Source organism: Macaca thibetana, chromosome 7 (genome assembly GCF_024542745.1).
Source record: "Macaca thibetana thibetana isolate TM-01 chromosome 7, ASM2454274v1, whole genome shotgun sequence".
NCBI lineage: Eukaryota > Metazoa > Chordata > Mammalia > Primates > Cercopithecidae > Macaca > Macaca thibetana.
In genome coordinates, this window is record NC_065584.1 from 127341409 (window position 1) to 127355764 (window position 14356).

At 38.0% G+C, this 14356-nt stretch overlaps 2 protein-coding genes across 7 annotated transcripts in view; one reads left to right on the forward strand and one right to left on the reverse strand.

Moving 5' to 3' along the window:
- Positions 1-14356, forward strand: part of CCNDBP1 (cyclin D1 binding protein 1) — a 507674-nt gene that overhangs the window by 185329 nt on the left and 307989 nt on the right. The gene's annotated exons all lie outside the window — the stretch shown is intronic.
- TTBK2 (tau tubulin kinase 2) overlaps positions 1-14356 on the reverse strand; it is a 174794-nt gene that overhangs the window by 115788 nt on the left and 44650 nt on the right. For 2 of the 6 annotated variants that reach the window (XM_050799381.1, XM_050799380.1), the window contains exon 3: positions 13859-14006. The exons of 1 other annotated variant lie outside the window; for it this stretch is intronic. In XM_050799381.1, coding sequence (XP_050655338.1) covers positions 13859-14006 — 148 coding nt within the window. Of the gene's footprint in view, positions 1-12692; positions 13831-13858; positions 14007-14356 lie in introns of those variants that run through there. 3 more of the 6 variants (XM_050799382.1, XM_050799385.1, XM_050799383.1) reach the window with 3 other exon arrangements.

Below are 14356 nucleotides of genomic sequence, written 5' to 3' on the forward strand. Positions count from 1 at the left end.
AAAAAGAAAGAATAAATGAGAAATCAGATCTACAGAATTTTTTTTTATTATTTATTTACTTAGACACAGGGTCTCACTCTGTCACCCAGGTTGGAACACAGTGGCATAATTATGGCTCACTGCAGCCTTGACCCCTGGGCTCAAGTGATCCTCCCACCTTAGCCTCTCAAGTAGCTGGGTCCACCAGTGCACATGATTACACCTGGCTAATTTTTTTATTTTTTGTAGAGACAGGGTCTCTCGCTATGCTGCTCAGGCTCATCTCATACTCCTGGCCTCAAATGATCCTCCTGCCTTGGCCTCCCAAAGTGCTAGGATTACAGATATGAGTCACTGCACCTGGCCTATACAATACTTTTAAAAGAAAAACATTTTGTTATGCTCAAGTAAATATGTATATCCAATTAGATGCCAGTAAATGATGTATAAACTTTTAAAGATCCCAAGAAGACTTCCTTTGATAAAAAGATACACTAAATATAAATACAGCAAGTCCTCATTTAATGTCATTGAGAGGTTCTGGGCTTTAAGCAAAACAACATGTAACGTAATTTGGTCCTTGAAAAACCTTATTGAGTTCAAAGTCATTCTGTCATAACATTAGGGAGGAAAGAAAATTGGTTTTGTTATACATTGTTTCACTTAAAGTTGCAGTTTCCAAGAACCTATTGAGACTTAAGTGAGGACTTACTGTAACAGGAATTTTACAATATTCTGAATTCCTAAAACATTAAACCAACCTATAAGCAAGAGTTAAAAAAAAAAAAAAAAAAACTCAAATCCTTAAACCGAATGAAAATTTTCTGGAAGATCCAGGGGACTGTCTTCCATTATAATAAAGAGTTGACTCTCTATATGACACGGTCTTGAGACTCGGAGCCCCTAGTCATCGAAAGGTGACTATCAACGAGTATTTACAGCACTTTTCAGCAAATTATTCCAGAACCTCAATATTTATTTTTCTCACTCAGAAAAAAATCAACAATAAAGTTTATGAAGTAACTAACCAGAAAGGGAATAGGTATGTTATCCTATCTTCCCACACTAATTTACAAATATATGCTATAACTGAATATAAAGATACTTCGTGCTGTTATTTTGTCACTAAGCATAATATAAAAGTCAAGTTTAAATATACACAATCTCCGCCTTTTAAGAGGCCTACAACTTAAAAGAGAATACAAACTTTTTTTTTTTCTGTTCTTTTTGTTTTGTTTTGTTTTTGAGACGGAGTCTTGCCATCTCCCAGGCTGGAGTGCAGTGACGTGATATCGGCTCACTGCAAGCTCTGCCTCTCAGGTTCACGCCATTCTCCTGCCTCAGCCTCCTGAGTAGCTGGGACTAAAGGCACCTGCCACCACGCCTGGCTAATTTTTTGCATTTTCAGTAGAGACAGGTTTTCTCCGTGTTAGCCAGGATGGTCTCAATCTCCTGACCTCCTGATCCGCCTGCCTTGGCCTCCCAAAGTGCTGGGATTACAGGCGTGAGCCACCAGGCCCCACCAAGAATACAAATTTATTTATTTATTCATTTTTGAGATAGAGTCTCACTCTGTTACCCAGGCCAGAGTCCAATGGCGCAGTCTTGGCTCACCGCAACCTCAGGCCTCTTAGGTTCAAGTGATTCTCCTGCCTCAACCTCCTGAAAATTTATTTTTTTTTAAATACCATAAAACAAGTTGAAAAGTGCACAAGATAATAAACAAGGCAAAATACAGTCCTTATTAAAACCTATTGAGGGAAGTGTGTTAGCCCAATAGCAATTAGTAACCAGTGGTCATATTGTGGTCTCAACTGTTTCCCAATACAAGGAAACAGAGTTACTAGGAGAAACAGGGCTCCTGATTCCGAATACGACACAGAAAAAGTTTAAGGAACTTAAACGTTAGCTGGGTATTCTTTCTTTCTTTCTTTCTTTTTTTTCTCTGAGATGGAGTTTCATTCTTGTTGCCCAGGCTGGAGTGTAATGGGAGATCTCAGCTCACTGCAACCTCTGTCTCCCAGGTTCAAGCGATTCTCTTGCCTCAGCCTCCCAAGCGCACCACGATGCCTAGCTAATTTTTTGTATTTTCAGTAGAGATGGGGTTTCACCATGTTGGCCAGGCTGGTCTTGAACTCCTGACCTCAGGTGATCCACCCACCTCAGCCTCCCAAAGTGCTGGGATTACAGAGATGAGCCAGTGAGCTCGGCCTAAAGCTGGGTATTCTTATATCAGACAAAACAGAATTTAAACCAACAACAATCAAGAAGGACAAAGAAGGGCATTACATAATGATAACAGGTTCAATGCAATAAGACTTAACTATTCTAAATATATATGCACCCAACATTGAAGCATCCAAATTCATAAAACAAGTTCTTCTTGACCTATGAAAAGACTTAGCCCCACATAGTGGGAGACTTCTACACCCCATTGACAGCATTAGACAAATCATCAAGGCAGAAAACTAACAAAGAAATTCTGAACTTAAACTCGACACTTAACCAATTAGACCTAATAGACATCTACAGAATACTCCACCCAATAACCACAGAATATACATTCTTCTCATCTGCACATGGAACATATTCTAAGATTGACCACATGCTAGGTCACAGAGCAAGTCTCAATAAATTCAAAAAATCAAAACCTAGCACTCTCAGACCACAGTGCAATAAAAAATAGAAATCAATACCAAAAAGATCTATAAAAACTACAAAAATACATGGAAATTAACCTGTTCCTAAGTAACTAATGTGTGAACGATGAAATTAAGGCAGAAATAAAAAAAAATCATTGAAATTAATGAAGACAGAGACAAAACTTACTAAAATATTTGGGATGCAGTTAAAGCAATGTTAAGAGGAAAGTTTGTAGCACTAAATGCCTTCATCAAGAAGTCAGAAAGATCTCAAATTAACAATCTAACATCTTGCATAGAAGAAATAGAAAAAAGAGAACAAACTAATCCCAAAGCTAGTAAAATAAAATAAATAACTAAAATCAGAGAAGAATTGAACAAAATTGAGACTCAAAAATCCATACAAAGGATCAATGAAATAAAGGGATAATTTGTTGAAAGAATAAACAAGATTGATAGACCACTAGCTACATTACCAAAGGGGGAAAAAAAGAGAAGATCCAAATAAGCACAATCAAAAATGACAAGGATGACAACTGATCCCACAGAAATAAAAAAGATTCTCAGAAATTATTATGAACACCTCTAAGCACACAAACTAGAAAATCTAGAGGAAATGGATACATTCCTGGAAACACACAAACTTCTAATATTAAACCAGAAAGAACGTGAAAACTTGAACAGACCAACAAGATTCAAAATTGAATCAGTAATGAAAAACCTACCAACCAAAAAAAAGCTCTGTATCAGATAGATTCACAGCCCAATTCTACCAGCTGCACAAAGAACTGGTATCAATCCTACTGAAACTATTAAAAAAAAAGGGGGGGGGGGATGAGTGGCACCTCCCTAATTCATTCTATAAAACCTGCATTAGCCTGATACCAAAATTTGGCAGAAAAACAACAAAAAGAGACAACTTAAGGCCAATATCCCTAATGAACACAGACACAAAAATCCTCAACAAAATACTAGCAAACCAAATCCAGCAGCACATCCAAAAGTTAATTCACCATGATCAAGTAGGCTTTATTCTTGGGATGCACAGTTGGTTCAACACATGCAAATAAAAAAATGTGATTCACCACATAAACAGAATTAAAAACAAAAACCACATAGTCATAGTCATCTCAATTACATGCAGAAAAAGCTTTTCAATAAAATCCAACATCCCTTCATGATAAATACCCTCAACAGACTATAAATATCTTTTATTTATATGATAAATACCTTTCAAACAGGCATCGAAAGAACATACCTCAAAATAATAGCTATCTATGGCCAGGCACGGTGGCTCACACCCGTAATCCCAGCACTTTGGGAGGCGGAGGCCGGGTGGATCACCTGAGGTCGGGAGTTCCAGATCAGCCTGACCAACATGAAGAAACCCCGTCTCTATTAAAAATCCAAAATTAGCCAGGCATGGTGGCGCATGTCTGTAATCCCAGCTACTCGGGAGGCTGAAGCAGGAGAATCGCTTGAACCCAGAAGGCAGAGGCTGCAGTAATCCAAGATCACACCATTACACTCTAGCCTGGGCAACAAGAGCAAAACTCTGTTGTGCCAAAAAAAAAAAAAAAAAAATTAATAAAAATAATAGCCATCTATGACAAACCCACAGCCAACATCACACTGAATGGGCAAAAGCTAGAATCATTTCCCATGAGAACTGGAATAAGACAAGGATGCCTACTCTCACCACTCCTACTCAACATAGTATTGGAAATCCCAGCAAGAGGAATCAGGCAACAGAAAGAAATAAAAAGCATCCAAATAGGAAAAGAAGTCAAACTATCTCTCTTCACTAACAACATGATTCTATACCTAGAAAACCCTAAAGATTCCACCAAAAGGCCCCTAGAACTGATAAACAACCTCAGTGAAGTTTCAGTATACAAAACCAATGTACAAAAATCAGTAGCATTTCTATAGACTAATAATGTTCTAGCTGAGAGTCAAATCAAGAACACAAGCCCATTTAAATAGCCACCATAAAAGAATTAAAAAAAAGAAAAAAGAAAAACCTAGGAATACAGCTAACCAAGGAGGTAAAACATCTCTACAAGGAGAACTATAAAACATTGCTGAAAGAAATCAGAGACGACATAAATAAATGTTAAAACATTCCATGCTCATGGATTGGAAGAATTAGTATTGTTAAAATGGCCATACTACCCAAAGCAATTTACAGATTCAACACCATTCCTATCAAACTACCAATGTCATTTTTCAGAGAATTAGAAAAAAAAATTCTAAAATTCATATGGAACCAAAAAAGAACCCAAATATCCAAAGCAGTCTTAAGCAAAAAAGAACAAAGCATCACATTACCCAACCTCAAACTATACTATAAAGCAACAGTAATCAAAACAGCATGGTACTGTCTCAAAAACAGACACACAGACATGGAACAGGTTAGAGAACCCAGAAATAAAACCACACACCTATAACCATCTGATCTTTGACAAAAGTCAACAAAAGCAAGAAACGGGGAAAGGCCTCCCTATTCAATAAATGGTGCTGGGATAACTTGCTAGCCATATGCAGAAGACTGAAACTAGACCCCTTTCACCATATACAAAAATTAACTCAAGATGTGTTAAAAAATTAAATGTAAGACCTCAAAGTAAAAATTCCTACAAGAAAACCTAGGAAATACCTTTGTTGACACTGGCCTTGGCAAAAGCTTTTTGGCTAAGTCCCCAGAAGTAACTGCAATGATAACAAAAAATGACAGGTAGGACCTATTTGAACTAAAGAACTTTCATAAAGCAAAAGAAACTACCAACAGAGTAAACAGAAAACCTACAGAATGGGAGAAATTATTTGCAAACTATGTATCCTCCAAAGGTCTAACATTCAGAATTTATAAGAAACTTAAACAAATGAACAATAAAAAACAAATCACCCTATTGTAAAACAGGCAAAGGACAAAGCGAAATATTAAAGTATTCAGAGAAGGCCGGGTGTGGTGGCTCATGCGTATCATCTCAGCACTTTGGGAGGCCAAGGCAGGCAGATCACCTGAGGTCGGGAGTTCAAAACCAGCCTGACCAACATGGAAAAAGCTGGTCTCCACTAAAAATACAAAATTAGCCAGGCGTAGTGGCACATGCCTGTAATCGCAAATACTTGGGAGGCTGAGGCAGGAAAATCCCTTGAATCCAGGAGGCAGAGGTTGCAGTGGGCCGAGATAGCACTACTGGACTCCAGCCTAGGCAACAAGAACAAAACTCCGTATCAAAAAAACAAAAAAAAAAAGTGTTCAGAGAAAAACTCACCAACCTAGATCTGTACCCCCCGAAATTATCCTTCAAAAGTAAAGGAGAAATAGACTTTCTCAGACAAAAATTGAGGTAATTTTTTGGCGGTAGACTTCTCTTGCAAGACATGTTAAAAGTTCTTTGGAGAGAAGGAAAGTAATATAGGGTAGAAACCCAGATCTGAAGAAGGAAAAAGTGAAGGCAACATAATAAATTATTTTTCTTATGCTTAATTGATCTAACAGATAACAGTTTGCTCAAAATAATAATAGCAACAATGTATTGAATTATGTATGCTTATGTATATATTTTGCACATACAAATATATATATGCTTATGTATGCTGAATATATATGATGACTACAATGATATAAAGGACAGGAGGGAGAAATTAGGATAATTTTATTACAAGAAAATACCTTCACATTACCTTTGAAGTGGCATAGTGTTATTTGAAAGTGGACTTGGATTAGTTACAAATCTGTACTGCAAAATCTAAGGCAATCACTAAAAAAACTAAAAACAGAAGTGTAATTGATATGTTAAGAAAGGAGAGAAGGCCAGGTGTGGTGGCTGTAATCCCAGCACTATGGGCGGCCGAGGTGGGTGAACTGATGGAGGTTAGGGGTTCGACCAGCCTGGCCAACATGAGACCAGCCTAGCCAACATGGTGAAACCGTGCCTCTACTAAAAATACAAAAACTAGCTGGGCATGGTGGCACACGTCTGTAGTCTCAGCTACTTGGGAAGCTGAGGTGGGAGGATCACTTGACCCCAGGAGGCAAAGGTTGCAGTGAGCCGGAGATTGCATCACTGGCACTCCAGCCTGGGCGACAAAGCGAGATTCTATCTAAAAACAAAAACAAAAACTACAAAAGACAGAAAAATAAGACAAAACAACAACAACAACAACAGGCTGGGCACAGTGGCACACACCCTTGTAATCCCAGCACTTTGTGAGGCTGAGGCAGGAGGATCACTTGAAGCCAGGAGTTGGAGATCAGCCTGGGCAACATAGTGAGACTCTGTATCCACCAAATTTTAAAAAATTAGCTAGGCATGGCAGCACACACCTGTAGTCCCAGTTACTCAGGAGGCCAAAGCAAGAGGATCACTTGAGCCCAGGAGTTCAAAGCTGCAGTGAGCTATGACCACACCACTGCACTCTAGCCTGGGTGACGGAGTGAGACCCCATCTCAAAAAAGAAAAGAAACAAAGAACAAGACAACAAATAGAAAACAGTAACAAAAATGGTAGATATTAATCTATCTATACAAACAATCACTTCAAACATCAATGGTCTAAATGTACCAAATAAAAGAGACTGGACAGACTAAATCAAAAAACAAAACCCAATTGTATGTTGTCTACAAGAAACTCACTTTAAGTATGTAAATGCAAATAAAGTAAATGGATGTAAATTATATACCCTACTAATACTCAAAAGAAAGTAAATATTGCTATATTAATTTGACAGAGCAGGATCCATGTAAAAAAAATTGACAAGTATAAAGAAGGGCATCATAGCCAAGCACAGTAGCTTGCACCTGTAATCCCAGCTATTCAGGAGGCTGAGGCAGGAGGATCACTGAGGTCAGGGGTTCAAGACCAGCCTGAACAACCTAGTGAGTACATCCCCAAGAAAATTATAGTAATAATAACAAGAGTATTACATAATGATAAAGGGGTCAATTCTCTAAGAAGCCATATACTATGTGCCTAATAATATCTAGAAACATGCATGCATTTAACAACAGAGCTTCAAACTACATGAGGTAAAAAACAATAGAACTGTAAGGAGAAAGACGAATGCACTATTATAGCTGGAGACTTCAAAACTCTTCTGTCAGAAATGAACAGATCCAGCAGCCAGAAAATCAGTAAAGACACAGCTGAACTAAACAATACCATCAATTAACTGGATATAACTGACATCTACAGACTACTTAAGCCAACAACAGCAGAATACACATTATTCTCATGCTCATACAGAATATTCACCAAGACAGACCACATTCTGAGTGCTATAAAACATACCCTAACAAAATAATAGAAATCATACAATGTCTGCTCTCAGAACACAGTGGAATTTAACTAGAGATCAATATTAGAAAGACAACTGGAAAAATTCTGAAACACATGGAGATTAATACAACGCACTTCTAAACACATGAGTCAAAGAAGAACTATCACAAGAAGTTTTAAAATATTTCATGTTGAATAAAAATAAAACATAACATCAAAATTTCTGGGATGCACTGAAAACGGTGCTTGAAGGGAAATTTATAGCACTGAGTGCATGTAGTAGAAAAGAAAGATCTAAAATCAATAACCAAAGTTTTTACTTTAGGAAACTAGAAAGCAAATTAAAGCAGAAGAGAAGAAATAATAAAAATTAGAGCAGAAATCAATCAAATTAAACATAGAAAATCAATAAAGAAAATTCAAAACATTTGCAAAAGACCTATATGATAAAAGACTGATATGCAAATATTTGAATAATTCTAAAAACTCAACAATAAGAAAACAAACCACCTGATTTTAAAATCGGTCAAACACTTCTGACACCCCACCAAAGAAGATATACAGATGGCAAATAAGCACATGATGCTCCACATCACACATCATTAGAGAAACGCAAATTAATGACAATGAGATGTCACTACACACCTGTTAGATGACCAAAATCCAGAACACTGACAATACCAAATGCTGGTGAGCATGTGGAACTCTCATTCACTGCTGATGAGAATGCAAAATGATACAGCCACTTTGGAAGAAAATTTGGCAGTTTCTTATAAAACTAAACACGCTCTTATTATCAAATCCAGCAACAATGCTCTTTGGTATTTCCCCAAACAAGTAGAAAACTTTTCCCACACAAAAATCTGCACAGCAACCAAGATATCCCTCATTAGGTGAATGGATAAATGAACTGTGGTACCTCTAGACAATGGAATATTATTAAATGTTTAAAAAAATGACCTATCAAGCCATGAAAAGATGTGGAGGAAACTTAAGTGCACATTACTAAATGAAAGAAGCCAATAAATGTATGACTCTAAATATATGACATCTGGAGAAGGCAAAATTAAAGAGAAAGTAAAAAGATTAGTCATCACCAGAGTTTAGGAGGCAGGGAAACAGAGAGTACACATAGGATTTTTAGGGCAGTGAAAAGAGAGAGAGATGGTTCCTGACATACAATGGTTCAACTTACAATTTTTCAACTTAAACGGGTTTATCAGAACATAACCCCATCATAAGTTGAAGAGCACCTGTATACACATAATGGTGGATATATGTCATTACACATTCATCCAGACCCACAGAATGTTCAATAAGAGTGAATCCTATTGTAAAACTATGGGATCTCGGTGATAATGAAGTATCAATGTAGGTTCATCAATTGTAACAAATGTACAGCTGTGGGGGATGATGATACTGAGGGAGTACATACATGTGAGAGGGCAGGCAATATGTAGGATACCTCTATAGTTTCCTCTCAATTTTGCTGTGAACCTAAAACTGTCTTTTTTAAAAAGTATTTTAAAAATTAGAGAAAAAAGAAAATTTAATATTTGCCTGTCTCAGGCTGGGTGTGGTGGTTCACATCTTTAATTCCAACATTCTGGGAGGCCGAGGCAAGACGACTGCTTGAGCCCAGGAATTTGAGATCAGCCTGGGCAACATAGCTAGACTCTATGTCTCTACAAAAAAAAAAAAAAAAATTAGCCGAGTGTGGTGGCACACACCTGCGGTCCCAGCTACTCTGGAGGCTGAGGCCAGAGGACTGGCTGAGCCACAAGATCGAGGCTGCAGTGAGCTGTGTTTGGGCCACTGCACTCCAGCCTGGGCGACAGATAAATAAATAAATAAATAAATAAATAAATAAATAAATAAATGATCTGCCTGTCTCACTTCAGGATTCTAGACGTGTACCAAATTCTATTAAGACTAGAATGGAAATCTAACTTTTTTAGAAGTACTGATGGTTCCTGAGGAACCATCATTTCACTATAGAAATGACTAATGATCAGATTTGAAATCAAAGGACAGAAGTTTTTTTTCTCTTACAGTGGCACTGTAAATCTATACTTTTTTATTTGAGACAGGGTCTGGTTGTCGCCCAGGCTAGAGTGCAATGGCACCTTCTTGGCTCACTGCAACCTCCGCCTACTGGGCTCAAGCGATTCTTATACCTCAGCCTCCAGAGTAGCTGAGATGACAGGCACACGCCACCACGCTTGGCTAAATTTTGAATTTTTTAGTAGAGATGGGGTTTTACCATGTCGCCCAGGTTGGTCTCAAATTCCCGACCTCAGGCCGGGCGCGGTGGCTCAAGCCTGTAATCCCAGCACTTTGGGAGGCCGAGACGGGCGGATCACGAGGTCAGGAGATCGAGACCATCCTGGCTGACACGGTGAAACCCCGTCTCTACTAAAAAAAATACAAAAACTTAGCCGGGCGAGGTGGCGGGCGCCTGTAGTCCCAGCTACTTGGGAGGCTGAGGCAGGAGAATGGCGTAAACCCGGGAGGCGGAGCTTGCAGTGAGCTGAGATCCGGCCAGTGCACTCCAGCCTGGGCGACAGAGCGAGACTCCGTCTCAAAAAAAAAAAAAAAAAAAAAAAAAAAAAAAAAAAATTCCCGACCTCAGGCGATCCACCCACCCTGGCCTCCCAAAGTGGTGGGTTTACAGGCATAAGCCACCACGCCTGGCCTAAACTATACTTATTAAAAAGAAAATACAACACAACAACAACAACAACAACAACAAAAATTGGTGTGTTGAGATACAGCACAAGAGATCATGAAAACTGAGGAAAAAAACAACAAAAAAAATTTTTAATAAAAAAAGAAAATGGAGAAGTGAAGACAGGTAGGATATCATTATAAAACAATCATTTAAAGTGGAAGAAAAAGGAATCTAACAGATTAGAATGGCAATGACCACCTTTGCACAGTTTCAAAGCAAATAAACTGAAAAACAGAGGATGAAGATAATACAGCTGCAAACGGAGAGGGGGAAGAGACACACATAAATGTTTATACAGAGATGTATCTCTGAACAATACTGTGAATAAAAGGATAGGCTTAATAAGTTTTATGGCTCTACTTATTAGGAACACTTTAGAGAATAATAATAATAATAGGTATAGAAGTACTACCTAATAGGCTAATAAATAATTTAGTTTATAAGTAGATAAACATTAAAATACATTTGTAAAAACCAAGTAAAATTCAAGAGTCTTGGCCAGGTGCGGTGGCTCATGCCTGTAATCCCAACACTTTGGGAAGCCAAGATGGGAGGATTGTCTGAAGTCTGGAGTTAGCTGCCTGGCCAACATGGTGAAACTCCATCTCTACTAAAACTACAAAAAATCAGCTGGGCGTGGTGGCACCCACCTGTAGTCCCAGCTACTTAGGAGTCTGAGGCAGGAGAATCACTTGAACCTGGGAGGCAGAGGTTGCAGTGAACTGATATCGTGCCACTGCGCTCCAGCCTGGGCAATAGAGCAAGACTCCAACTAAAAAAAAAAAAAAAATTCAAGAGTCTAGCTTGATTCATTGGAGAATTGCAGGTTACATCCAGAATATTTCAGAAAGCTTTGAAAAGACAGTAATCTGATACAGCAGCATGGGGGAAGGTCACTCAGAAGAAAATATAGGGTGAAATGCTAAGGCCTTCACACTTTAGAGTCAAAGAGAAAGGAACATACTATTAATGAGAGTTTTGCCTGAACTGAGAAAATCTAGGGTTGTTAAGTACAGAAGAGACTGTGAGAAAGAAAATTGAGAACTGAGGGAATGTGAGAGCAGGCAGTATATGAATTTTGAGAAGAGGAATTGATTAAAAGGAACAGAATTAGGGGTCGGGCTAATTCATCATAAAATATCTTTTTATCTTGTTAAAAAAAAAAAAAAATCCCGGCCAGGCGCAGTGGCTCATGTCTGTAATCCCAGCACTTTGGGAGACTGAGGTGGGCAGATCATGAGGTCAAAAGATTGAGACCACCCTGGCCAACATGGTGAAACCCCGTCTCTACTAAAAATACAAAAACTAGCTGGGTGTGGAGGCGTGTGCCTGCAGTCGGAGCTACTAGGGAGGCTGAGGCAGGAGAATCGCTTGAACCCCAGAGGCAGAGGTTGCAGTGAGCTGAGATCGTGCCACTGCACTCTAGCCTGGTGACAGAGCGAGACTCTGACTCAAAAAAAAAAAAAAAAAAAAAAAAAACCCGTATCCCAGCTATCAAAAATTGAACATCAATTTAAAAATTAACTAATCCTATAAAGGGTTAGCCTCTGGTTAAATACCTTTTCCTTACACTCAGCCTTTTCATTGGGATCATTCAGTAAGAAGTCATTATGCCAACATGACAGCAAGAGCAGCTCAGCCCCATAAAAATGTTATCAGAATGGTCCAGATTACAAAGCACTCTCAACAAAATGAAGTTGTGAGGAATAAGTATGCAGAAGGCATAAGTTAGGAAGCCAAGAGAAGAGAGTCAAGGACTGCCTCACTGAAATAGGGACCAGAAGATTAAAAATCAATTTATTTTTGGAAAGTGAAGGGTTCTTAAGAATGAGATGTCATGCGTTTATAAGCAGATAGGAAAAATATTTTAGTTAATAACGTAAAAAATAAAATACAAGAAAAGGAGAGAGCTAGCATCCAAGGGTCTCTAACTCATTCATAAAAGGTACTAAACTGATCTTCAAGCTTTATAAAATAGAATCCTGAGTAAACCATAGTCAAATTAAGCAGGAGAACCTCCTGAAGGGGCAGCAAAGCTGTATCCTGCCTCACCTGGAAGCATCTCCTTGGGGCCAAGTAGGAGAAAGGTGAAGTGGCACTATCCACACCAAGCTGATGCTGACATACCCTTCATGGGCTTGGCTGAGAGTAACACAGGTATCCTGGGATCTGTGCAACCCAGGAAGACGTAGGTCTGGCTGTACCTGTGTGCAGCCTCTACACCATTGAGTTGAGAACAACAACTCAAGAGAAATGGGGAGAAAATAGAAAAGGTCAGAAAAAGAGAGAGCCATCCTTTTACCTATTCTTTCTTCTCCAATTATTTATTTTTCTAGTATTGACAATGGGTGCTAATCTATCCACTGTTTTCCTGATTTACCATGTTGTGGAGAAGCTAAGTTTGAGCTAAAAATGACTATAAAACCAGAACTATAATTTTACTAGCATCATTCTCTAATCAAATGAGTCAACTGGTAGAGAAACTTGGATATGCCTGGGGCAAAGGAAAATGATCATCCCTATTTAATTTTGTTTCAGATCAAACATTTAAATATAAGTAATACCAGACAGTATGTCATTAAGCTGAGAATACAAAGGTGAACACAAACTAGCAATGTATTCAGGGTTTTATACCACTGGATTCATGTCAGAAAAAAAATTATTCATTTTTATAATAAAAACAAATGGGGCCCAAGTAGTAAAATGGAGTTCAAAAATGACAACAGGGCCAGAAACAGATACTCTCTGAAACTGAAGTTAATATGAATCAACACATAATCAACAGTATTATTTTTAATCCATCCTGCAGTGTGATTTGAAGGCAGCTTCCTTACTGTGATTAAAACACATTTAACATCCAAAGACATGAGTAGAGACAACTCAGAGGCATTTGTTATTGGTAGTTTAAAAAAGAAAGGCAAATAGCAGACTTACGACAATACTTTCCAAAGCAGTAAAAATTCTGCTAATTCACACTCTCTCATCCTTACTCCATGAAAAGGAACTCCCAAAGCCCAATTATTCTAAGTAATTACATATTTCTACTACTACTAACTAGTTATAAAATTTCCAAGAGAAAAATGCTCAGCATATTTATACCCGGCTGACACCAGTACATTCAATTAGTACTCAAAGAATGTAATTAAGGTTCAGGAAGATACAAATAAATTATAAATTAACATACAAATCATAAATTGTATATTCTACAAAGGGCTTACCTTGCAGCTTTTTCAAAACAGCAACCTCCATTTTCAGAACTTGTTTTGGTTGTTGAGCTGATTCCACCTTCAGTGCAACATTCTCCCTGGTGAGCATGTCCAAGGCATCGTAAATTTCTCCAAAGCCCCCACCCCCAATCTTTCTCAACTGCACAGAAAATAAGAACACACACACTCAAAATTACTAGAAGATTCTAACTTGAAAGTAATTGATCTGTTATATTTAGAAAATGTATAATTTTACAATCTGTTTTATAAAATATTTCAATATTGTTAAATTAACTATGTATATGCCAAGAAAACATATGCCTGAAAATAACATCAAAACCTTTCCCCACAGGTTTATCCACAAAAAAGTAATGAAATTATTCCACCCACAAACAATTTTAAAATTTGGTTGACAGCCAGCATCAGAAATGTCACCAACAATACAGTATTTGAAAGAATCTCTTCCTACAAATGCCACTCAACAACCAGATTTGTTGTTTTAATTTTAAG